General features: G+C 41.6%; 2 protein-coding genes across 3 annotated transcripts in view; one reads left to right on the forward strand and one right to left on the reverse strand.

Annotated features, from left to right (window-relative positions):
- The first annotated feature begins 2,897 nt into the window (after positions 1 to 2,897).
- LOC144491856 (transcription factor Jun-like) lies at positions 2,898 to 9,082 on the forward strand. The gene is made up of 3 exons (XM_078210149.1): positions 2,898 to 3,254; positions 4,243 to 4,296; positions 7,040 to 9,082. The coding sequence occupies exons 1-3, from the start codon at positions 2,987 to 2,989 to the stop codon at positions 7,651 to 7,653; spliced, it is 936 nt and encodes a 311-aa protein (XP_078066275.1). The 5' UTR covers positions 2,898 to 2,986; the 3' UTR covers positions 7,654 to 9,082.
- Positions 9,083 to 10,291: 1,209 nt separating this feature from the next.
- Positions 10,292 to 24,142, reverse strand: part of rnf170 (ring finger protein 170) — a 44,654-nt gene continuing 30,803 nt past the window's right edge. For both annotated transcript variants that reach the window (XM_078210165.1, XM_078210159.1), the window contains exons 6-7: positions 18,378 to 18,488; positions 10,292 to 13,714 (exon numbers count right to left, since the gene is read on the reverse strand). In XM_078210165.1, coding sequence (XP_078066291.1) covers positions 13,445 to 13,714; positions 18,378 to 18,488 — 381 coding nt within the window. In that variant the 3' untranslated portion in view covers positions 10,292 to 13,444. The remainder of the gene's footprint in view (positions 13,715 to 18,377; positions 18,489 to 24,142) is intronic.

Genomic DNA, 24,142 nt, shown 5'->3' on the forward strand with positions numbered 1-24,142 from the left:
TGTAATCCCACCTCTCCAGCATTTGGCATGCAAGATTATGGCACTTGAGGTGCATATGCAGACACCTTTTAAATGAGTTGAGAGTTTCTGTCTCTACCACTCTTTCTGGAAAAAGATACAAAAGCCTGAAAGCACATACCAACCAACTTTAGGGTGGCATGGTGGCACAGTGGTTAGCACTGCTGCCTCACAGCACTAGGGACCCAGGTTTGATTCCAGCTTGGGTCAGTGTGTGGAGTCTGCATGTTCTCCCCGTGTCTGCATGGGTTTCCTCCAGGTGTTCTGGTTTCCTCCCACAGTCCGAAAGATGTGCTGGTTAGATGCATTGACCATGATAAATTCTCCCTCAGTAGCTGAACAGACGCCGGAGTGTGACGACTAGGGGATCCTCACGGTAACTTCATTACAGGGTTAATGTAAGCCTACGTGTGACACTAATAAATAAAACTCAAGAACAGCTTCTTTCCTGCCGCCATCAGACTTTTGAATGGACCTATCTCACAAGTTGATCTTTTTCTGCCCCCTAGAAATGACTGTACGATTCTGTACCATCTCGATCTTTTTTAAAACTGTCCTAAACCACTGAAACCATACAGGGTCCACCCCTGGTGCTTCAGGGTGATCACTGTTTTGCGCTTGGCGAGTCTGGTGTATGTCACCTAGCCCCTGATGACATTCTCCAGGAAAACCTTCAGCACCCTGCGGACCTCCTTGTACATCAGGCCAGAGATGCACTTAACGCTGCTACAGAGAACCAGGTCTCGGATGGCCAGTTTGGTGATGCCCTGAATGTTGTCGCGGAGCACCTTGCAGTGCCGCTTGGCTCTCGCATTTGCCCAGCCCCTTGTTGCCTTTCTGCCTTTCCTTCTGCCCTACATGATCAACACTGAGCTATCAACAAGCTGTTCTGTATCCTCTCCTTTCCTTCTCCCCTATATACTTTGTAGTTTCTCCGTGTCTGTGTGGTGCTCCGGTTCCCTCCCACAAGTCCAAAGATGTGTGGGTTAGGTTGATTGTCCATGCTAAATTTCCCCTTAGTGTCAGGGGGAAATAGCAGGGTAAATGTGTGGGGTTACGGGAATAGGGTGGGATTGTGGTCAGTACAGACTCAATGGGCTGAATGGCTTCCTTCTGTACTGTAGGGATTCTATTCTATGGTATGCCTGTATAGCGCAAGAAACAATACTTCTAAATATATACCAATACATGTGACGATAATAAATCGTGCAGGCTACATTGTGAGCAAGCTCAGACAGACCATGGGCAAACCTGTTCTGTGGAGTGACAAGAGCAGTAAGAAGTCTAACAACACCAGCTTAAAGTCCAACAGGTTTATTTGGTAGCAAAAACCACTAGCTTTCGGAACGTTGTTCCTTCGTCAGGTGGATGGGAGTTCTGATCACAAACAGGGCACAAAGACACAAACTCAATTTACATAAATAATGATTGGAATGTGAGTCTTTACAGCTAATCAAGTCTTAAAGGTACAGACAATGTGAGTGGAGAGAGCATTTGGCACCAGTTAAAAAGATGAGTATTGTTTCCAGACAGGATAGTGAGATTTTGCAAGTCCAGGCAAGTTGTGGGGGTTACAGATAGTGTGACGTGAACCCAAGATCCCGGTTGAGGCTGTCCTCATGTGTGCGGAGCTTGGCTATCAGTTTCTGCTCAGCGACTCTGCATTGTCGTGTGTCGTGAACGCTTACCTGAAGATCAGAGGCTGAATGCCCGTGACCGCTGAAGTGCTCCCCAACAGGAAGAGAACAGTCTTGCCTGGTGATTGTCAAGCGATGTTCATTCACCCGTTGTCATAGCGTATGCATGGTTTCCCCAATGTACCATGCCTCGGGACATCCTTTCCTGCAACGTATGTACCGTGTACCTGGTGGATGGTGTTCCCACGAGAGATGATGGTGTTCCCACGTGAGAACGGATGCCATCATCTCACGTGGGAACACCATCCACCAGGTACACGGTACATACACTTGCAACTCGGCCAATGTTGTCTACCTGATACGCTGCAGGAAAGGATGTCCCGAGGCATGGTACATTGGGGAGACCATGCAGAAGCTACGACAACGGATGAATGAACACCGCTCGACAATCACCAGGCAAGACTGTTCTCTTCCACTTCAGCGGTCACGGGCATTCAGCCTCTGATCTTCGGGTAAGCGTTCTCCAAGGCGGCCTTCACGACACACAACAGCGCAGAGTCGCTGAGCAGAAACTGATAGCCAAGTTCCGCACACATGAGGACAGCCTCAACCGGGATCTTGGGTTCATGTCACACTATCTGTAACCCCCAGGACTTGCCTCGGCTTGCAAAATCTCACTAACTGTCCTGTCTGGAGACAATACACATCTCTTTAACCTATGCTTAACCCTTTCTCCACTCACATTGGCTGTACCTTTAAGACTTGATTAGCTGTAAAGATTCACATTCCAATCGTTATTCCTGTAAATTGAGTTTGTGCCTTTGTGCCCTGTTTGTGATCAGAACTCCCACTCACCTGACGAAGGAACAGCGTTCCGAAAGCTCGTGGCTTTTGCTCCCACATAAACCTGTTGGACTTTAACCTGGTGTTGTGAGACTTCTTGCTGTGCCCACCCCAGTCCAACGCCGGCATCTCCACATCATGAGCGATAAGAGCCCCAGTGGGCGGGCTGGCTTGCTGCCGTGGGGGCGGGGTCACGTCAGCGGCTGCTGTGGGGGGGGGGACGGGGTTGCGTCAGCGACTGGGGGTGGGGTTACGTCAGCGACTGGGGGCGGGGTCACGTCAGCGGCTGCTGTGAGGGGGACGGGGTTACGTCAGCGGGCCTACGTGATGACGCACGCCGGGGCGCGGGATGACGTCGTGGCTATTATTAGAATGTGCGTCACGAGCGCGTGGATGTGCGTCACCGGCCGGGCTGGCGCCACGTTCCAGCTTCATGATCGGTGGCTGCTAGGGTCCACACGCCTGCCTTTGAGGCCAGGATCAGCCGGATGGGAACGCCTTTCCACCAGGATGAGGCAGTGAGTGTCGGCGGACACCTCCACTCGGCTTCGACGGCGGCGATGTTGATGATGATGATGGAGAAGAAAAACGCGGCCGAGCGGCAGCAGCAGCAGCAGCAACAGGCGGCGGACAACCCGAGAGGCGGCTCCCAGCAGCACACGCTGCCGCAGAGCTCCCCAGCGGAGCTGGAGGGCCCGGCGGACGGGCCCGGCTCCAGGAGGGAGCTGGAGGGCCTGGCGCATCCCTTTGTGAAAGGTGAGGAGAGCGAGCGGCCTGCCTGTCAGCGAGAGAGGGCCGAGGCCCGGGCCTGCCAGCCAAGAGAGGGCCCGGGGATCCGGAGAGAGCGAGAGGGCCCGGGGGCTTCCCGGCCAGTGCTGGGCCCGCGTGCGGGCCCGGAGCCTCGGGCAGTCACAGAGCGGAGATCCCCGCTTCCTCCCTCAGTCGGCCCGCAGTGACTGCCCCCCCGCTGTGGGTACCCTGGCAGACCGGCCTGTCCTTTATTAAACTCCCTCCAGCTGCACATGGACTCTGCATGTCTGCCCCGTTCTCAGCCTCCCAGTCGGTGTGAGTTTAGGCGACTGGACATTTAAGGCAGGCCCCCTCTGAATATCCTTCCAACGCTTCCTTAAAGACCAGTCCTTTAATTCTGCTTTGACTCACCACCTTGGCTTGTCGCCTATTCCACATCATCTGTCCCTTTGTAAAGCACTTGAGAGCATTTCACTAGATTTAACAGATTGTTTAAAATATTGACAGTCTAGAGTTTTAATCTCGGACTATTTCTGTAACTGAGTCTTCCATTTGATTTCTGATTTGTGTTGCTCACCTGTAAATAATTTAAATAACTAATCTAATGTGGGCAGCACAGTGGTTAGCACTGCTGCCTCGCAGTGCCAGAGACCCAGGTTCAATTCCGGCCTTGGGTCACTGTCTGTGCGGAGTCTGCACGTTCTCCCCGTGTCTGCGTGGGTTTCCTCCGGGTGCTCCAGTTTCCTCCCACAGTCCAAAGATGTGCAGGTTAGATGGATTGGCCATGCTAAATTGCCCCATAACGTCAGGGGGACTAGCTAGGGTAAATGCATGGGTTTATGGGGGGTAGGGCTTGGTGGGATTGTAGTTGGTGCAGACTCGATGGGCTGAATGGCCTCCTTCTACACTGTATGATTCAATGATTTCTATGAATTTAAATAACTGAAATGCATTTTGGATTTTTGAAGCCTAATCTTTGCATTACAATTTGCAGGTCGGGGATTCTTGTTGGGAAGCAGAGACCAGATTGAAAACTCTCACTCTTACTGTAAGTGTCTATAGAAAGATTGCAGTTGGGTGCATGTTATGTTTTGTCTTTGGGAACCAGTTTAGCTCAGTTCGTTGGACAGCTAGTTCATGATGCACAACGAGGCCAGCAATGCTGGTTCAATTCCTGTACCGGCTGAGGTTATTCATGAAGGCCTGCCTTCTTAATCTTGCCCCTCACCTGAGGTGTGGTGATCCTCCGGATGGTCATCTGGGACTATGGTGACTTTGTCTTTTATGCCTTATCTTTTTATTGGGATGATGTGGCTAAATATTGATGGGAACATAAGAACTAGGAACAGGAATAGGCCATCTGGCACCTCGAGCCTGCTCTGCCATTCAATAAGATCACGGCTGATCTTTTCGTGGACTCAGCTCCACTTACCCTATAGAAAGTTGGAAATTAACATGATGGGTTTAGAAACTGGTGGGTGGGGTTCAGTGAGGGGAAATTTGAGGTAATCAAATCTAGATCCAAGAAAGATGGATTGGATTTCTAAATGGCGAAAAGCTGGCGGTACAGAGGGACTGGGGTCCATGTACAAAAAATTCTTAAACTAGACTGGTCAGGTACAAGAAAGAGAAAACCAAAAAAAGGTATTGGAATGTTGGCCTTTATCTCACTGTAATACAAAGTGATGGAAGTTATACTGTAGTTGTATAAAGTTGTATGGTTATCTAATTGAATGACCCAACAGGAACGAGGGTTAGAATTTTAAATCAATATTACTTTTATTTTGTGGTACGTTTGATTAAGTCACGATTGCCAGACATTCTAATAATCAATACAGCAGCATTGGAAGAACTTTTTAAAGTGTTTGCACCATTGTGTTGTACTAAAGTTGTATACAAAGCATGATAGTTGCAAAGAAAGCATACTTGCTGCATTTGATTTCCCTTTTCCCCATTAATAAACAATGCATCTTTAAGATTAGATAACCATTGCCTCTAAATGGGTATGTGTCCCTGAAGATGGCCTGGAGCCAGTCATGTTTCAAAAGCATCATCATGTAGACAAGTGAAAGTCGTGCGACGCATATGATCTTCCACTATGTATAATAAAGGCCCTCTGAAAATCTATGGAGAGAACTCATAAGATGTTAGTACATTGCAAGACTCGTGCTTCTGCCTAACCTGGTTGTCTTTATAACTTCAAAGATGTAAGCATGGGATCATCTGGCCTTTGCTTTGTGATTTAGCTCATAACCTCCTCAATACTGATGCTTTCCAAATATTTACAGTATCCTGTATAGAGTTTTGGACTTCATTTAACTTTTTAAACTGTTGACTGATTAGATCTACATTGGGAAGGCTACTGAATCTCAGACATCAATCTAGCATAATTGTTGTTTTAATGACTATATCATTTCGGCTTGCTCACGTTATTTGGTTCCGTACAATTGTCACCACAATGTGCTGGAGAAAATGTGACCGGGGCCGGGGGAATGATTTTCAATACTTCAATGTATTTGAAAAAGTTAAATGAATACAAAAGTAACCAGCATAATTGATAAGAGGCAAAAAAAAATCCACCAGTCAGCTGATGTGTCAAAAGAAAATGTGAAATGCTGTGGTTATTGCTACAATATGGGCAATGCATCTGAAAATTCACAGTGCAGGAAATGTATAGACTTTTGGGCATGGATTACATTGAGGAAGGAGGATGTTTTGTGTTTGAAAGGAGTTCTTAAAAAATATATATAAATATGAACATAAGCTATCAGGATCTAGGCTTGAATGGCCACTTAGAATTATAGAATCCCTGCGGTGCAGAAGGAGGCCATTTGACACATCGAGCCTGCAGCGCCAGCAATCCCACCCAGGCCCTATCCCCGTAACCCCACGTATTTACCCTGCTAATCACCCTGACACTAAGGAACAATTTAGCATGACCAATCTACCTGACCTGCACATCTTTAGACTGTGGGAGGAAACCGGAGCACCCAGAGAAAACCCATGCAGACACGGGAAGAATATACAAACTCCACACACCGACTCGAGGCTGGAATTGAACCCAGGTCCCTGGTGTTGTGAGACACCAGTGCTAGCCACTGTGACCTTTAGAAGATTTGCCCTGTGACAGTACCCCATTATGGTTCATCTTTCAGAATAGTTGAGGGGAGTGCAGAAATAAAGCAAAGTACAAATTATTGTACCTATTTTAAATTCTGAAACAACTAAGGTTCAAGAACTTGAAGGCAATGAGTTTCAGAAGAGGAAACACTCTAACTTGGGCATAGAAGAAAGGTTAAAGTCTTAAAAGACTTGGTGAAAATCCCTTGAGCGCGCTTCACGTTATAAATTTTAAGTTGAAGGGGATGCTCTCATTTGTAAATATCTACTTTAGTTGTGACATAATATGAGGTTTAATCTGGAATGCTGGATAACATACTCTGGAAATAAAAAAGTGGGAAAACAAAGGCATGAAGTAGAAGGGAATTTGATATGTAGAATAGAATCCCTACAGTGCAGAAGAAGGCCATTCGGCCCATCGAGTCTGCACCAACAACAATTCCACCCAGGACCTATCCTCAAAACTCCATGAATTTGTTGCTAATCCCCCTGACATGAAGAGACAATTTAGCATAGGCAATCAACCTAACCCACACCATGTACTTGAAAATGAAAACATTTTGAATAGGTCTTTCACAGCTGGCATAAGCATGGTGGTCTGAATGGCCTCTTTCTGTGCATTGTTACACACTGGATAATTCAATGATTTTGATGTTCTCTCTTTCTTAAAGCACTGCAGGATTTGCACAAGCAGAACCAGCATCTAGTCTTGCCAGCAGCTCCGTGCTCAGCCCATGCCTCCACTTCAATCTATCACGGCAATCTGCATCTGAACCAGACCAAAGGAGATGTCCCTGTGTATACTAACCTCAGCAACTACAATCCAAGCCTGTCCAACACCGGTTCTGAAAATTACTCCGCTGGGCACATTCCCTATGTGGGTCCTGCACCGGCACAGCACCATTTCTCAACCTTGGCTCAGCTCGTGTGTCCAAAATATCAAGAGGAGCCCCAGACGGTACCTGAAGTAGGTCCACTGAGTGAATCTCCGCCACTTTCCCCATTAGACCAAGGGGGGCAGCACGTCAAAGCTGAAAAGAAGAGACTGAGAAACCGCATTGCAGCATCCAATTGTCGGAGGCGGAAGCTGGAGCGGATTGCTAGACTGGAAGACAAAGTAAAGACTCTAAAGTCAGAAAACTTTGAATTAACCTCGACAGCCAGTGTCCTGCGTGAGCAAGTGGTGCACCTCAAACACAAAGTAATGAATCACGTTAACAACGGATGTCAAGTGGTGCTTGCTTCTTCCAGCCTTCTAAAACCAGAGGAAAATGGCAGCTTTTAATAAAATAACCTTTAATATGGCTTGGTTGAAATTGAATTCTGTTGAAAAGTGCTAGTTTGGATGCTTATCTTGACTCACTTTTGTACCCTCTAAGCTGCTAAGCATGATCAGAAAACATGAAAGATTAGGTGGAGCAAATTCATCTTGATGAATAAAGAGACAGCCAGTGTACATGTTCATGTCTGATCTAGTTTCAGCTGTCTTGTGAATATTTGATATTTTACCTATCCTTGGAAACTATCCTATTTAAATATACTTTAAAATTTCCTTTCAGCAAAATAAATAAGGAAACTTTCCTTGCAAAACAGACTTCGCTTACCTTGGGGAAAAGGTATCTGCTGTTTATTATTTAAAATGGAACTGAGAATTCACGCAAAAATAGATTAATGATTCCCCTTTGAAAATAGTGGATCTTTTTCCTGCCAAGGACAGCCTCAAGTGTAGGTAGAAGTAGAAAGCATAAGATTAAGGATTTTTTTATTTAGATTTTTAGCAAAGCTTTGTACTGCATTTTTTTGTGAAAGATTGCAAAGGTCCGACTAAATTAAGATCCTATTAAATACACTGGAACAAATGTTTGTGTATAAAGTAATTAATGGTACAATCTTTCAGACTGAAACTTCATACAAAATGATTGTCAACTAATTGTCACACTTGAACACGGGCATAACGTGGAGTTAATTGTCAACATTGTTTTGGATAATATATTATCTCTGATTTTGTATTTGTACAGTTACTGAATGCATCAGAAATATGGTTCACGCCAGTGTTAAAACATCTAAGGGGAAGTGCTGCATGGATGGACTAGGGCTGTTGAGTTTCACGTAAATTTAGCCACATTCTTGTAGAATGCATGGATGACTTTAAGTATCCAATTTCCAGCTCCACTGCGCAGGCTTCTTCCCTGAGGAAGAACTAATGCACTACTAATGGAGCGCTGTATTTAAACCAGAGCCCTAAAATATAAAGTGCCACTGTTTGAAGAAGGGTGGAGGAGTTCTCCTCATGTCACAATGAACACCAACAAAACAATCTGGTCATTTATTTCGTTGCCAATTTTTGGGATCTTGGTGTCCACAAATTGGCCATTGCAGTTCCCATTACAACAGTTCCTACACTTATAAAGTACTTCATTGGCTTTAGTGTGCTTGAGTCATCTTGAAATCAAGAAATGTGCTGTGGAAATGCAGATTCTTTGCTACACTTATATGCTTCACGTGTTCTTGGACCTGCGTTACCTGTACAGTTTCTTATTTTTCAACTTCTGGTGCTTTTTATTCAGTGACACAATTATATTTGTTCAGTGGTATTGTTTACTGAGTTTAAGAAATAAACTGCTAAGCTCTCTGACCAATTTTCAGATATCTGCAAGCAGTTTCTGTTGCGAGTTGACATGCCCTTGTATTAAGATTAAAATTGTTATAAACCACCGCCAGTTTAAGTAATGTTCAATGCTTTAGGAAGATGGTGCTCCTGTATTTAAAGAGCTTCATACATAAAAACAAGTGAATAGCAAAACTGAAGATATGCTATGATCTAGCTGGATCAGCCTCCCAGGAGTCGCGATGTTGGGGGAGGACTGCTATCAAAAAAAATTTGGGAAATTCCAATAAATCCAGTATTGCTACAGGCTGTAGTTTGCACATTGCCTTGTCTTTCACATCTGTGCTAATGATGGAAAAACTTGCCCATCATTCATGGGTTTAGTATGTTTGAAAAGTAGTGTCTTCCGTTCTGTGGAAAGGAAACAAATCTCATTAAAGAAACTGGCACATCATTTACAAGTTTCTTTTTAATACTAACCAGTTAATGAAATTGTTGTTGACATCTTTATCTTGTTCTTTGCTCTGAAATGGGGGAAGAGATTGTAGCTATTTTAAAGGATTTCAATAATTAACATTAAATATTTATCTAATCATCTAATTCAATGTTTTCCCCTATCCCATGGATGGCTAACACACCTGGATACTGTGATATCCATCTTTTTAAACCTCTGTTAAAATGTCCCTTATGAATGTCTGCAGCTCATGGGTCATTGCACTTCATAGATCTAAACAAAAGAATGATTCCGTTGTCTGCTTGAAAACTGAAGTCTTTGTAAAATGGTTTCTGAGTGATACTCTTTTAACTAGTTTTACTGCAATTGTTTAAAATCTGTTTTTAAAATGTGTTAGACTGGAAGTATCCGATAAGAGTTCAGTGATCTCTTCCCTATTTTGATTGCATTTTGCTTAAAAACATCCTTTGAAATTGCAACAGTGCTAAGAAATATCTTACGTTTGCAGAAAAATAAAATTATACCAGATATCACTTCAGGCCTGCGCAAATTAGAAGGTGCCAGTCAATTTTGTGATTTACTGCCTAAGAGCTCACCAGAGCTAGGGATTTAGGAGCAGAAGTAGGTCCCTTGACCCTGAACAGCCTTTCACTTTGATCACAGCTGATCGTCTACCTTCCCCATACCCGTTGATGTCATTGGTACCTATAAATCTGTCATTCTCTGTCTTGAACATACTTGATGATTGAGCTTCTACAGGCCTCTGGGGAGGACTTCCAAAGATTCACTGCCCTCTGTTGAAGAGATTCCTCCTCAGCCCAGTCCAAAAGGGATTGCCTCTTACTGTCCCCTGTTCTAGTGCCCCAAGTCAGGAAAAACATACGTCCTGCATCTACCCTCACTTCCCCCCCCCCCATTAAAACTTTAAGTTTCAATGTGATCATCTCTTATTCTTCTAAACTCAAGAGAACACAGGCCCAGTTTCCTCGATCTCATAAAGACAGTCCTGCCATCCTACAGATTAGTCTGGTTTTTAAAAGATGCTTAGCTACTTGGGTGGAAAGCAACTACACTAAGGGGTAGCATATGCTACAAGAATAACATGCTCAATTTAGTGATGATGGTTAAGCAAAAGGCACTCAACAAATAAAACTAGATGTGAACAATGTTTCTGGCACAGAAGCGAATAGGATCTTTTCCTCTTTCTAATCCTTAGTGGGATCACCTTTGGCACTGTTTACAATAAATTCCAGGAACTCTCCAGCAGTAGTGTTCATTTCAATGGTGGTCTCTGGTTTTGCTCTTCCCCACTGATCAAAACCTGTCATTTTAAAGACCACAAGTTACTCAACCTTTTAAAGAGAAATGACCCAATCATCATCTGTTAATTTTTTTTTTCTCTGCAGTTTTGTTTCTGTTTTTTAGTTTTGTTTTTAACTTTACTTCCCTATTCACTGCTAGTTTGCTTTAAATATTTTTCCCTTTCTACCCCTGCCCTCCTTTTCCCCTAAGCCGTTCACTTTACACACAAATCTCCTACAACAAAATTTCCTTGGGCGGTATGGTGGCACAGTGGTTAGCACAGATGCATAAACAGCAGGGACCCAGGTTTCATTCCAGCCTTGGTTGACTATGTGTGTGGCATTTGCACATTTTTCTGTCTGCATGAGTCTCTTCTCTAAGTCCATAGGTGTGCAGATTAGGTGGATTGGCTATGCTAAATTGCCCCTTAAGTACTAAAGATGTGTAGGCTAGGTGCATTATCCATGGTAAATGTGTGGGGATAGGGTGGTGCTGCAGAGGAATGGGCTGGAGTAAGATGCTATTTCAGAGAGTCAGTGCAGACCAGATAGGCTGAATGGCCTCCTTCTGCACTGTAGGGACTGTGTGGCTCTCACCTGCTACAACTTTAGCCAAAAGTTGGCAATGTTTCTTCCCCCAATTTCTAAAGCCCATTTGTTGAAATTCCAGTGGAACACTGGGATAATCGTCAGGGTAGCTTACTCCTGTAATTTCTCTCGATCATTGATGGAGAACCATCATGGACAGCAAGATAATTCTATAAAGGAAGCATTACCCCAGCATTCTGAGCTTTAAGAAAGTCATTCCCACTATCAGCATGTCTCTTTTGGTCATTCAAAAGTGTACCAAGAACTGAATTGAAAATTAACTATAATACAGATTGGGCTCTTCCAACTTGATGCAATAAGAATGGAGACTTATCTACTTCTGCATTCTTTTGCCTAATTTTGAAATAATGCATTTTGCATTAAATGTGCTAAAGTCTTAATCATTTTTTCATCTAATTTTCTTGTACACAAGCTTGAAAATCAAAGCCATACCTTAAGGCACAGCCATTTTATACATTCTTTATTCAAACATCTTTTGTTCTTAATAGTGTTTATTGCTTTGCCATTGGATAGTTGAGCAAGAGACAATTGCCAGAGAAAAGCAAAAGGTAGATAAGCAGTTCAAGCAGAAGGGAGAGTGGAGTAATATCATTATTTTTTGACTAATTCAACTCCAAGTTAGCATCTAAATATGAGTTAGTGGAAGACTGTTTTATCATGGAATGCATCACAAGAGAGCGGAATACTCATCTGATACCAAGATAACATGCTCTTTCAAGCAGTCACTGATAGCAATGAGTGGGAACACTCAGTTCCCTCCATACTCGGAATTAGCAAACAATTGCATCTTCCTTACAGTAGTGAGTATTCTCTCTATTGCAAAACATCCAACTTAGTAGATGGGTTTCAGTGATATTGACCGAAACAGGCCACCAGTCACTACATCACTGCCAATATTTTTAGACCATATTCCTCAGAGGAGAAGCCTATGGATTTCCCTTGGCACTGACCACTATATCCCAGTTTAAATTTGGAACAGCATAGAGGTTGGAGCCTATCCAATGCACTACACTCAAAAGATATAGGTGCTCCAATATAGTCTGGCATTCCTCCTATCCAAATGTCATCACTTCAAACATACTATTTTATCTTTAAAACACAAGTCTCGGCAACTTTCAGTTCATGAAGGTGCTGTCCAGAGAAATGAATAGTGAAGTATCATTCATTCACGTATTTATGCCTGCACAGGCCACCAGTTATTGTCTATTGAACTGTTGCACTCTCCCTGCTGAAGGTACTCCCAAAGGGCTGTTAGGTCAGGAGTTCCGGTTTGGGCCAGCGAGAGAAGGAAGAGTAATACATTTCCAATTCAGAATGCGGTGCAACTTTGAGAAAGTGGCACTTATTGCCCTTAAAGAAACCTTGGTAACTTGCTGCAATGTATCTTCTATGTAAGTAGGGGGAAGGAATGGATGCCGATCAAGCAGCATTATAAACAAGGCATTCAGAACATTTTAATAAAAAGTAATAATTTGTTCACATTTTGTTACGTGCCGAGAATGCAAAATCTTTCCAATATTAAACAAAAGAATTAGCATAGAAAATATGCAGATAAAAAAACCATTGCATTCTATTTACAATAAGGTCTGTTCCTTTAATATTTAAGTTCCTAACTACACATACAATCGACATTTCAATTTTCCTCTATAATAGTATACAAAGTACAAATTTATAGGGGAACCTAACTCAGGAGCACATAGTCAAGCCTCATGATTTATACCATTGTTGCAGTTTTAATTTAAACAAACAGCTTACATTTTAAAAATCCTGTATCTGACTATCCCCAAATGGAATATCTCAAATTACCACATTCAACTCAATGAAACTTGTCCAGTCTGCAATAATTCAAAATTTAACTCTGAAACTGATGAAGTTCTCCAACACTGGGAGCTTGGTATTTCCTCTCTCATTTCACTGACTTGCAAGGTTGGCAAACAAATGCCGTAATTACAAATTTAAAAATTGCATATTTATTTAATTTGAAGCCCACAGTTTGCAAAAGCTTGTAACCTGCTCAACCAGAGATAACAATATGCCTTCCAGGAAATATGTGCACGTTTAACTTAATTGCAAATCATGTTTCTCTTGTTTTAGAGATTTTAATTCATCTGTTCAGTCTTTGTGTTACTGCCTCTCGATACATGATAGAAATATAGATGAGGAGTAGGAAAATAACAAATAGGTCGTCCAGAAATCCCAGAATTCCGAAGAAAGCTTCAGGAATAAAGTCCAGCGGTGATGCTAAATAGAATAAGGCACCAGCCAAACAGAGGAAAATTCGTATTCGAAACATCCAGAAAAGGCCACCGATCGAAAAGAGTTCTGTGAAGGCATGACGCAGAAGCGTGGGTAGATCCAACATACGATCTATAAACTGCCACAGAAATGAGATATATTACACTTTAAAAATGCCTATCTGTACCACGTGGGACTGATAGTTCATTTTATACAAGACAAAAAATAAAAATGAAATTATGCCACCATTATAAATGCATGATACATTAAGAGTTCATTTAAAAGACTAAATATCAATACCCAATTTTCTTCTAGATGACAAATGAATTGAATGAACCAGATAATCTGTTTGAACAAAGATTTTTTTTTTAAAAAACCTATTTGGCTTAGAATGTTTTATACTTAATTTATATATTTGATTAAAGTTGCATTCAGATCACCAAGGACTCATTTCTCATAGCTGAAGCATACTTTTCTGACTTGATAGCTTTGGAGCTGTGGAATTGAAAATACTTAGGAATCAGCTATCTTAAAGTGAAATGGGTTAGCCTATGAAGCAGCTACTTGATAATCAAAAATATCTACTGAGCTGGAAATCTGGCAAAAATAGGTCGTGGATGCAGACCTTCCTTTAAAAATATTACCTAATCAGACTGCATACAATGGAGAAGAGGCCTTAACACATTTCAGGGAATTGTTCTGTTTAATCTTTTCCAGTCAGATGCATTAGCAGGGGCATTAACTAATCAGATAATGCAGTCGTTAGGGCTTACCCATTGGGGACAAATTCAAAATGGCAGCATTGATTGGCAACTTGGCAAGCCTGCCTTTTATAATGAGCTGAGACGATGGTCAGAGGTCAAGCTTGACTTCATCTTCAAATTCAGGTTTAAGTTTGGAACAGTTAGCGAGAGACCAAGGGTTCTTTCTAAAGTTGGTACCAATCAGTTTAGGGGTGCTGCCTTGTAAAATGAGGCTGCCTTCATTAAAAGAGCAAATATTGCATTAACAAGAGTGATAGGAAATAGCTCAGTGGTGCTGTGAAAACTGCATTTTGTTCATTTATATCTTAAATGCAAAATAAATCAACTTATGAGTTTACAATTGGCCTGGAGTGCTTTTTTAAACTTGCTTTTTGAAACATAGGATATGGGCAAAAGGAGAAAATAAATACAACAGCTATCACTTGTGAAAAAGTACTAGGGAAACTAATGGGGCTGAAGACCGGTAAGTCCCCTGGGACCTGATGGGTTGCATCCTAGGATATTAAAGGAAGTAACTACAGACATGGTGAATGTACTGGTAGTAATCTTTCAAAAATATTAAATTCTGGAAAAGTCCCAGAGGATTGAAAAACTGCCAATGTAACACCCCTTTTCGAAAAGGGAGTGTGTCAAAAAAACAGGTAAATATTGGCCAGTTAGCTTAACATCATTGACAAAATGTCAAGAGTCCATTATAATAACAGAGAGTTTAGAAATACATAATATAATCAAGCAGAATCAGCATGGCTTCATCAAGGGGAAATCATGCCTGACAAATTTATTGGAATTCTTTGAGGTGGTAACAAACGGGATAGATAAAGGGGAACCAGTTGATGTAATATACTTGGATTTCCAAGAAAGGTTGATAAAGGTACCACACAAAAAGCTACTGAATAAAATAAGGGCCCATGTTATTGTGGGTAGTATATAAACATAAATAGAGGATTGCCTAACTGATAGGAGAAAGAGAAACCTGGGATAAGAGAGGCACTTTCAGGATGGCAACCTGTAACTAGTGGAGTGCCACAGGGATCAATGCTGGGGCCACAATTGTACCATTGTTTATAATATATATTCACGACTTGGAAGAGGGAACAGAATGCACTATTGCCAAATTTATGACACAAAAATAGGTGGAAAGGAAGTGGTGAGGACGACACAAAGTCTACAGAGAGATACGAGTGAGGGGACAAAAGGGGACAAATGGAATATAATTTAGGAAATGAGAAGTTATGCACTTTGATAGGAAGAATAAGGGAGCTGAATATTTAAATGGAGAAAGACTGGAGAAAGCTGTAGGAGGGGGATTTGGGGGTCCTCATGCATAAATCACAATAAGCTAGCATGCAAGTTCAGCAGGTAATAGGGATAGCAAATGGAAGGTTGACCTTTATTTCAAAGGAAATGGAGTATAAATTAGGGAAGTCTTGTTAAAACAGGGCACTAGTTAGACTACACCTGGAATACTGAAAAGTTTTGGTCCTTGTAATAATTACGAACCTCTACAATTACTTGGCAGGAGAAAGTAATTAATTTATTTATTCAGAAAGAACTATTTACAAAGGAGGACAACTAAAGGCCTCCAGACTCTTCAACTCCCAAGGTCAACTGCCCATCTCCATTAGCTGCCCTTCAACTGCCGCAATGCGTGCTTGGATTCGCGCTCCACCTCTGCAGAATGAGAGTTTGGACTCGCATTCAATTGCTGCTCTGTGCTCTCGGCTGTGCGCTCCACTGCCGCTCTGCGTTCCCAAACTTATGCTATACTGCCGCGTATCAAGCTCTGCTGTGCTACCATGGTCCCCTTATCTAAAAGGGAAGATATACTGGCATTGGGAGGCAGTCCAGTAAAGATTCACTAGGTTGATCCCAGGTATGGAGATATTTTCTTACAAGGAGGAGGCTCGAGTCAGTTAGGCCTGTACTCTGAGTTTAGAAGAATGCGGGGCGACCTTATTGAGACATATACGATTCTCAGGGGTATTGATAGGGTAGATGAGGAGATGTTGTTTCCCCTTATGGGAGAGTCTAGTACCAGAGGGTATAATCTCGAGAGTAAGGAGTCACCCATTTAAGACAGAGATGCGGAGGAATTTTCTCTCTCCGAGGGTAGTGAATCTGCAATAGTATTGGTTGTTAAGTATATTCAAAGCTGAGATAGACAGATTTTTAATCAGTAAGGGAATCAAGGGTAATGGGGATAAGGCAGGAAAGTGGAGTTGAGGATCACATCAGATCAGTCATGATCTCACTGAATGGCAGAGCAGACTCAATAGACCGAGTGGCCTACTTCTGCTCCTATGTCTCATGGTCTTGTGTGAGATCCTGGAATCTGAAACAAGGCATCTTATTGTTATAGTTCCAGAGCTATGCTTCAGCTTAAATAAATAATCGGGCAGTAAACGTATATTCCCAGTTATAGAAGATTTAAGGAAAGTTTAGTGGAATGACTGGTGATACTGAGCCTAAGAAAATATCCAGTGCAGACCCAGAAATTTTAGAATTGCTTCAGTGAATTGAACAAATGAAATTAATTGATTGAAAATCAGCAGCTCAATCGCAAAACACTTCTCTCTGGAACACAGTGATTCTCCCTTTAACAAAATCTTTGCCTGTTGCAGAGCTACTTCTCCCATTTCAGTCTAGCAGTATGTACCATAACTAGATCTGACCTGACTCCCAACTCTGCTCTGTCCAGTCTCCCCAAGTTTCATGTTTTCAGCAGTCATTACAGATCAAATCTTGGAGACCAAGAGACAGAGAGGCGAGGGGCAAATGGACATGGTCACTGGACTCAATTAAGATTATTATTAATGAATAGGGGGAAAAAAATGGGTTTTTGGATTTTGTCCTGTTTAGATAAAATTGAGCATTCGGTGAACTACATGCACAATCCTGATTTTTGTAGGGAGCGAGAAACAGTCAGACAGAACCCAATTCAAATTTTGGATAAGACAAGTTCACCACTGGGGCCTGTAATTATGCAAGTGGCCAATTTTCATGATAAGTCTTTTAAACTCAACCCATAATTGTAACAGCAGATTACATAAAGAAGCTGAGGCAAAGAGAGGCAGGAACAGAACTATTGAAGTAACAATGTAAGTATTGAATGAGAAATTGCCACAAATTTGTATAGAAACGATAACTCCATTGGAGTTGGTGAATAAACAGATTCAAATTTACAAGAAAATATACTATTTAACCATTCCCAGAAAGGAAGCCTAGGTTAAAGATTTTTACACCCTTCAGTGCCAATTATTGAATCCTGCAGCATAGCTTTGGTACATTGAAAAACAAAAGCACTATAGTCAATAAGAGATGACAGAGTATGAAGGATTTGTTTGGATAGACCTTGCAGAAGATCTGAGCTGTAGTACATAATTAACACCCGAGTGGGAAGAAACAGAATGAGTTTGATCATAAGAGAGAATTTGGTCTGAGAATGAAATAGGTGGTTCAATGGGAGTTGGGTGGGAGGTTAATCAACTAGTGCATAATTAATATGGCAGTAGTTTCATGAAGGCCTGCCTTCTCCACCTTGCCCCATTCCCGAATGTGGTGATTCTCAGGTTAAATCACCACCAGTCAGCTCTCTCTCTCAAAAGGGGAGAGTGGCCTATGGTCATCTGGGACTATGGGGACTTTACCTTTAGTATGGCAGTATGGGCAACACTTGTAGAACATACTTGAACAAAATTCTGGAAGCTCAGAATGTTTGAGACACCGAGGAATGAAAGAGGCTTTTCAGGACTCAGAAGGACATATGCAATAACTATAGACAGTCATGTCAGTTATGAGAAGGAAGGATTTCTTGAAAGCACATTCCAGAAGATGGTTACCCCTTGAAATCTGGATCAAATTTAGGTGTGGCAAGATGCACATCAATTTAGATTTAACTACTCCCCATAGAAAATGGTGAATATGGGGCTACAGAGCTACTGAAATACAAATACTTTAATCAAAAATATTTTTTAGTAATCACTGTTAACTTTTAGAATTAACTAATGATTTAAAGTCATAAAATTCTTGTATACTCACAGATCTGGGCTGACCAGAAAATCTTCTGTTATAATCATTTATATTTTGAATAACCTGCATAGATTCCTGCTGCTCATCATTCACTGGGAACAGTGGGAATAACAATGTAACCTATCAACAAGACAATTAAAATCATAAATTACTGTACATTGTCAAATCATACATGGCAATTAATCTACTAATTCACTTACTATTGAAATTATTTTAATTGACGGGCTCAACTCATCTTTGTTTATGTAATGTCATCATGATTTTTTTAATTTCTAAAACCATCATGCTGTTCACAATTATGTTGATTATCTGGATAGAATTGGAGAAGAGGTTTAAATGGTGAATCTCTAATTCAAGATCACAGAGAATGTGACAGATCTCTAGTGGTGTTGCCATTATATCCTCATATGTTGGGGGCCAAGTTGACAAAGTATAGGTTTTCTCAGGGCCCACTTAATAGATTGACTAATGTATAGTGGTGCTATTAGAGATGCCAAAAATGCACTGGATCCATGTGGACATGCAGGAGAAGGCTTCCAAGTGCATGAGAGTACTATTGCTGCTGACAATCTTGTTAATGGAACAAGCCATAATACTGTTCTATTCCTGCTTGCTTTGGTACAACCCTGTAAGGACTGGGCCCACTGATGTGCTGCAATATAGTGGTTCATATAAAAGACATCAGCTGAAAAATTGAGCTGTTTCTCAGGTGCTACGTGGCCAAAGTCTCCAAAATGACAACATAACAAGCACATGCATACTTCCTGGACATAGACAGAACACACAGGTGTAAGAGAATCTAGTTGGGAAACATCATAGGAACATAGGAAATAAGAGCAGAGTGGGCCATTTGGCTCCTCGAACCTGCTCAGCCATTCAACTAGATCATGGCAGATCTCCCTCAACGTAATCTTCCCACACAATCCCATATCCCCTGATATCTTTAATGATTTGATCGTTAACCCATAAAGACGCAGCATCCCAGAGCTCCGTTCAGGACTATTTTACATAATCTTGCTTAGGATAGCGTGAACAGTCAAGTCACAAAACAGTCAATGAGGAGAGTGCTTGCAAGTCTTTTCAATACCAGTCTCGTAAGCAGTGTGTGGATTGTATCTGTGCTTCCACAATGAAAAATGTTAGTGGGATATGCTAATATTCCCTGGTCTTCAAACCTGTTTCAAGAGTAAATGATTACCGTATAAACCAAACAAATGGCACAGCCATAGTTTGTGTGAATGACACAAAGCGAATAACACAAATATTGAGTAATAGTAGACTTAAATAAAACAGTGTAGGGAAACTGTGAATATCAGATATAAATTGTGAAAACAGAATTGATACAACTGTTCACTCAGATTATATATAACCTGTGACTATCACATATAAACTGTTTAAATGAGTCAGAAACCATACAAAATTAAATAAACTGCAAATGATGAAAATCTGAAATAAAAATTGAAAATGTAAGAAAAAGAGATGGCCATTCATCTGAAAAGAGAAAGAAGACAGGTTATGACATTTCAAGTGATTCTTCTCCTTCAACTGTGTGAAGATATAGATTTTATGACAATGATAATGAATCAGTTCACTCTACTGTTGAGTGCTATACTCCAGGCTATAAACAGATAACAAATAGAGCTCAATATCTCTGGGTTAACATGTAAAATGAGGGCTTCTCTGACCTGGAGGTAGCACTTTCAAAGAGTTTTCCATTTGTATTTTCTTAAAAACTTTAATCATGCATGCACACCGAGTGCTGGGTGGTTTGTCGCTCTAATACATTTGCAGAAATGCTGTCACAGCTGCTTGATTCACTGATCCCACAGTTGCAAGGATTTCAAGTGTCTTAAACGCCAATTGGGTCAAAAACTAGCTTGTGTGCAACAGTTGCAAGGTGCCATCTTTCAGGTTCTGCAGGACATAAATGATACCAATGTCCACCCCATCACTGATCAGTGGGCATTCAGATCCAGGACCTGGCACTAGTGGCATGGATTATCTACCTCACAACAACAGCCTGGGATTGTTTTTTATTAGAGTCCTTAGATGCTTGCTCAAGTTGATGGCAAGATACAGAACCAAGCGACTGACAAGTCCAGTGATAACTCAGCCCAAAGAGTTCGCTGGGACTCAGAAGCCCTGACACCAATGCCTCTTCAATTCTAAGAAACATGTAATGTAGGTGATGCGCTATCAATAAGGCGAAAGACTACCGATATGCCAATATAAGTGTAGGCTTTTATTCACAACAGAATCAGGAGCAGATCCCAACAAATAACCAACCTGGACTGAACAAGGGGGAGGAGACAGCCACCTTTATACTAGGTGCCGAGGGGAGGAACCAAACTGGAAGGGGATGTGTCCAGGTATGACAAGCACACACAACGGTGGTCCATATAGGACAAAGACACAACTGAGGTCCACCACAGTTGGCAGCTCTGGTCCTCAGGAAGTACTTCAGTGCAAAACCAGGATAAATTTAAGAGCCGTACAGGGAGACACTGAGGTAAAAGCACCTATTGTTTGTCCAAAATAATACCACTTGCTGATGCAAAGTCCACTACATTGAGATATGGCCATTCTTTGGTTTACGTGTTTGTGTGGAGGTGACAGGAGATGCAGTTTCTTCTATACGTCCTTAATGACTGTTGCATTTTTAAGCACATCACAAGGGGATAACCACAAGGAACCAAGGTGGTCTCCTTTAGTGTAAGGCTTATTTTGCATGCCTCAATTATTTGCTTTTCCTCTGGCTCATATTCTACTGATGTGCATATTCTACTCCCATCGTAAGGACATGGGAATAGCCATACGGAACCCCATATTCAGGGCTCAGTTATGTTTCAGGATTTTTGATTTGTTTTTGTTTAAAAACTGAGAAACAATGTTTTGAAACAAGGTGAAGCCATACAGATTTAAAACAAACATCAGAGGATCCAAATATTGAAATTATAACTTAAACCTCAATAAGCCAGTTTGTGGAAAGCCATGGTTGACAGGCTACTTCATAGTGAGACAGGAAGGGACAATTCTCTCATCTCGGCCCCTTTAAATCAGACTTGCCTGACTTATTTTGAAAATAGCAGAGTCTGGATTCTGTTAGGAATAGCAAACAACAGCTTGCATTTATATTGTGCCTTTAGTGCCTAGAAAATATCCAAGACCCGAATCAGGCAAGTTTCCTCTCCTGAAGGACAGGCCAATTTTTAGGATATCTAATGGTGCCCTTTTCTCCTGAAGGCCACTGTAGCCAATCTGATGAAAGGTGAATATTCCATTAGACTTCTGATTTAAAGAAAGAACAAGCATTTGTCATCCAAAGTGCTTCACTGCCAATCAAGTACTTTTAATGTGTGGTCACTTTACACGCTGCAAGATCTCACAATCAGTTAGTGTTGGAGCATAAAATTTAGCCAGGGCAACAGAACTCCTTGAACTTACCAATACAAAAACTCCACTTCTCTAAAATAGTGCCAAATAATCTTTTGCATAAAGCTACGGAAAAATGTGAATATGATTTTTTTAAATCTATTCATTCATGAGATGTAGGTGCTGCTGGCTAGGTCAGCATTTATTGCCCATCCCCAATTGCCCTTGGAAAGGTGGTAGTGAACTGCCTTCTTGAACCACTGCTGTCGATGTGGTGTAGATACACCATTGTGCTGTTCCAGAGTTACAGGATTATGACTAGCGACAGTGAAGAAACAGAAATATAGTTCCAAGTCAGGATAGTGTGTGGATTGGAGGGGAAAACTTGCAGGTGGTGATGTTCCCATGCATCTGCTGCCCTTTTCCTTTGAGGTGATGAGGTTATGAATTTGGAAGGTGCTATTGAAGAAGACTTGGCGAGTTGCTACACTGCATCTTGATGATGCACAGTGCTGTCTCTGTGTGTTAGTGGAGGAGGAAGTGGATGTTGAAGGTAGCGGGATCGGGTGCCAATCAAGTGATCCTGAATAGTGTTGAGGTTCTTGAATGTTGTTGGAGCTACATTCATCCAGGCGAGTGGAGAATATTCAATCACATTCCTGATTTGTGCCTTGTAGATGGTGAACAGGCTATGGGTAGTCAGGAGGCAAGTTACTTTCTGCAGAATTACCAGCTTCCAACCTTCTCTTGTATTTATATAGCTGGTCCAGTTCAGTTTCAAGTCAATGGTAACCCCCAGAATGTTGATAGTGGGGGAATTCGGTGATGGTAATGTCATTGAATGTCAAGGGAAGATGGTTAGATTCTCTCTTGTTGGAGATGTCTTAGACAAAAGATGATATCTCTGAAACTGTATCATTCCCTGAATTTCTGAAAATGTGGCTTGAAACCATGATCGGTCTCAGGTTGGACTAATGCTTGAATCCTGAACATAGAAGTCTTTGAGGGGTCAGAAAGTAAGCCACCTGTCAGAGTGCCCAGTTTTTGTAATGGTGGCATGGATTAGGAAGGTTAAGTTACAGACATGATCAGTATGAATCCCAGGATGGTGATGGTGGTACTGTTGAAAGTTAGGAAGGGGTGGCTGAGCTTTTCTTGGTGATGGTCATTACCTGATATTTATGCAGCAAAAGTGTAACTGCCATTTACTAACCCAAGCCTTCAGTGGAAACTTTGCACAATTAGCTTCTAGATGAGCAGCAATCAACTACAAAATGAAACGCAAGGGAAAAGATACTTTGCCTAAACTTCCAGCATGCAATTATTTAGTGTGCAGATTTTAGGGACACAGCTAGTCAGTTTCACAAAGATTGCAGATTGATGATGATGTTTGAGTAATGATGTTGATGCAATGATGTTGAATCAGTTTCACAAAGATTGCAGATTGATGATGTTTGAATGAAGAGGTTTCAGGAGAGCAAGAACTTTCCTGGGTAATAAATCTCATAATATCTTGTCCCTGACTTATCATTTTTTAGACTCTTGATATCCTTATTTAAGAAAGGATATCCTAGCTTTGGAGGGGGTACAGAGAAGGTTCACCAGGTTGATTCCGGAGATGAGGGGGTTAGCTTATGAGGAGAGATCGAGTAGACTGGGCCTGTACTCATTGGAGTTTAGAAGGTTGAGGGGAGATCTCAGACATACAAGATAATGAAGGGGCTAGACAGGGTAGAAGCAGCGAGGTTATTTCCACGTACAATGGAAACAAGAACTAGGGAGCATAGCCTCAAAATATGGGGGAGTCAATTTAGAACAGAGTTGAGGAGGAACTTCTTCTGCCAGAGGGTAGTGAATCTTTGGAATTCTCTGCCCAATGAAGCAGAAGAGGCTACCTCGTTAAATGTGTTTAAGTCACAGATAGATAGATTTTTAACCATTAAGGGAATTAAGGGTTGTTATGGGGAGCGGGCGGGTAAGTGGAACTGAACCCACTATCAGATCAGCCATGATCTTATTGAATGGCGGAGCAGGCTTGAGGGGCTAGATGGCCTGCTCCTGCTCCTATTTCTTATGTTCTTATAATTTGTCCTTTATTTAACAAATCTATTCATTGAGATACATCTGAAAATCAAGAATTACAAGTTTGAAGATTACCAGTCTCTGTACCTCTACAATTTCAGGTCTGCAGAGTCAGACAGTTCCTTCATGAATACATTTTCCTTTTAACCCATAACAGTCTTTGTAGAATTGATGCCAGAACTCATTGGGAAATTTTCTAGATTGGTGCATGTTCAATCGTATAATTAATATTCAATATATCAATCATGTTTGGACATGGGTGCACAAGGCTTTGCTCAAAGGTTGCATAAAGTTTATCTTATAGTCAGAAAGTAAAACAG

Source organism: Mustelus asterias, chromosome 1 (assembly GCF_964213995.1).
Source record: "Mustelus asterias chromosome 1, sMusAst1.hap1.1, whole genome shotgun sequence".
In the NCBI taxonomy this organism is placed as follows: domain Eukaryota; kingdom Metazoa; phylum Chordata; class Chondrichthyes; order Carcharhiniformes; family Triakidae; genus Mustelus; species Mustelus asterias.

Bases quoted from the DNA above. Each gene is read 5' to 3' on its own strand.
- LOC144491856 (XM_078210149.1), top strand. From the start codon at position 2,987: ATGGGAACGCCTTTCCACCAGGATGAGGCAGTGAGTGTCGGCGGACAC. The intron at 3,255-4,242 runs GTGAGGAGAGCG...TACAATTTGCAG, and splicing joins GGCGCATCCCTTTGTGAAAG to GTCGGGGATTCTTGTTGGGA. The intron at 4,297-7,039 runs GTAAGTGTCTAT...TCTTTCTTAAAG, and splicing joins TGAAAACTCTCACTCTTACT to CACTGCAGGATTTGCACAAG.